The following is a 2,353-nucleotide window of genomic DNA, read 5'->3' on the forward strand; positions in this document are numbered from 1 at the left end:
GAACTCACTTTGTAGACCAGGCTGGCCTCGAACTCAGAAATCCACCTGCCTCTGCCTCCCGAGTGCTGGGATTAAAGGCGTGCGCCACCACGCCCGTCCGAAAGATAACATTTTAAGAGAGTTAACAGGCTCTGGAGTGATGGCTCAATGGTTTGTTTGGTTTTTGTTTTGTTTTGTTTTACCTGAAGACAATTATAAAATGCTTTACCTGTTTTCTTTTGACAGACAAATAAGGCCTTTATACTTTTGACATATTTAAATATTGTATTACTAAAAACTTTTAGTCTGTCCTTAATAAGCTCAAATTAACTAATGTACATGATCAGAAATTAATACCATAGGAAATGTGTACTTCGACTTCTTTAGAAAATAACAAGCTAACACAGAAGAATCCAACAGTAAATAAAACAATAGCTTACAAAGTATACTATATACTAAAAACTATTAAATTGGCTTAGAGTAATATCAGTTTATACTAGAAATATTACCCTAAAATCCAGGAGGGTAAGTTTATCCCAGGTTGACAATAGAGACCAATTTCCCGAATTCCTCCAAAGTCACAGTGTGCTAACAGAAAATTGGATAATTCTGAAGCCTCGCTCAACAGAGCCTTGTAGGTATAGCACACTGGAGGCTGGTTATTGCCTTCGTCAAAACATACAGCTGTTCTGTCCATATAGACAGAGGCAGTCCGAAGCACCAACTCCTGAAGAGTCATTTTATTGAGGTTTGTCTAAACACTGGTGGCCGAGAAATCTACACAGAAAGAAAAGTCAAACGTTAGGGGAGTTGTCAGGGGGTGAGGAGGGAACTTGTCTACTAGCAAAAATGACCATCAGCTGGGTAACTAGGTCAGTGACAGATCGTTTGCCAGTGTGCCCAAGTCCAGTCCCCAACACTGCAAAACAATGAACTGAAAGGAAGTGCCCAGGTAAGACCTGTCTATTTAAGGTTCTGCACGGCTGACTGTGAAAGTGCGGGAGGCTAGAGATTGGGGATGTTGCATACTCAAAGATCAACTATCTTGGGTTCTCCTGGCAGCAGGCTTACTGCCCACCTGTGTCCACCCAATGTCCTTGTGGCTATCACCTGAAGTGTCTGTGAGGATAAGTACCTTAGCTCCCACCACGCCCAGAGCTACGAACGTCATCTGATCCCACCCCAAACCTATAAGATTTGCTGGAATCCACCTAATTCTCACCAATGTATTTGAAAAGCCTTGGTATTTTACTTTCCTTTGTCTTTCAACTGTACAAGTTCATAGACCTGCTTCTACCCTGGGATGTGATTTTTAGGGTAACCTAAATCTGTGGTCCTGAAACCTGATCACTCATATTTGGCTCAGAATAAATGATCTCCTACTGTCCCTTTGGTAACAGCAGTACGTTGTGTTACTAAAACAAACAAAATCTGTAGCATAGATACATAACTGAAGCTCTAAACTTAGGAAATACCTGTGGCAACTTTGCTGAAAGCAATGACATTTAAAAAAAATCAATTTGACAACAGTCAATGAACACTGGATCACACTTAAATATGTGGGAAAGATGTGACATTCACATATAAGAAAAAAAAAAGCAACCCCCCCCCAAAAAAAATCAAAAAAACAGGCATGATGGAGCACGCATTTAATCCCAACCTGGTCTATATAAAGAGTACCTGAACAGCCAGGGTTACACACAGAGATTCTGTCTTAAAAAAACTGCAAACAAAAAAACCACTAGGGATCAATGCTAACAAAAATATCGTAACTCCTAGTTTCCTTCAAAGCAAAGGAGACTTTCCTCTGAATCCTATTAACATATATCAGAGAAAAATAAGATTTATCAAGTGTCATATTATTCCAATTCTTTACCTGTTCAAAGTTAAGCGGTTTACTTACTGATTCAGAATAGAATTAATCTTCAATTGTGTCATTTAATTACCATCCAGCTGAGTTAAAGAAAAGGCCTTCTTAAACCCACAAAGTCAAAAAGGATACAAAAAAATTGAAATGTGGCACTCGGGAGGCAGAGGCAGGCAAATTTCTGAGTTCGAGGCCAGCCTGGTCTACGGAGTGAGTTCCAGGACAGCCAGGGCTACACAGAGAAACCCTGTCTCGAAAAACCAAAAAAAGAAAAAAAAGGCTATTGCAGTAGAGTATCTCCCGATATTTTTGCCTATATAAGAACACAGAGGGGCTGGTGAGATGGCTCAGTGGGTAAGAGCACCCGACTGCTCTTCCAAAGGTCCAGAGTTCAAATCCCAGCAACCACATGGTGGCTAACAACCATCCGTAACGAGATCTGGCGCCCTCTTCTGGAGTCTGAAGACAGCTACAGTGTACTTACATATAATAAATAAATCTTTAAAA

At 40.4% G+C, this 2,353-nt stretch overlaps 1 protein-coding gene across 4 annotated transcripts in view; it reads right to left on the reverse strand.

Annotated features, from left to right (window-relative positions):
- Positions 1-2,353, reverse strand: part of Aasdh (aminoadipate-semialdehyde dehydrogenase) — a 31,419-nt gene that overhangs the window by 27,514 nt on the left and 1,552 nt on the right. For all 4 annotated transcript variants that reach the window (XM_029476921.1, XM_021162881.2, XM_029476920.1 and 1 more), the window contains one exon: positions 489-756. In XM_029476921.1, coding sequence (XP_029332781.1) covers positions 489-718 — 230 coding nt within the window. In that variant the 5' untranslated portion in view covers positions 719-756. The remainder of the gene's footprint in view (positions 1-488; positions 757-2,353) is intronic.

This window comes from Mus caroli, chromosome 5 (genome assembly GCF_900094665.2).
Source record: "Mus caroli chromosome 5, CAROLI_EIJ_v1.1, whole genome shotgun sequence".
NCBI lineage: Eukaryota > Metazoa > Chordata > Mammalia > Rodentia > Muridae > Mus > Mus caroli.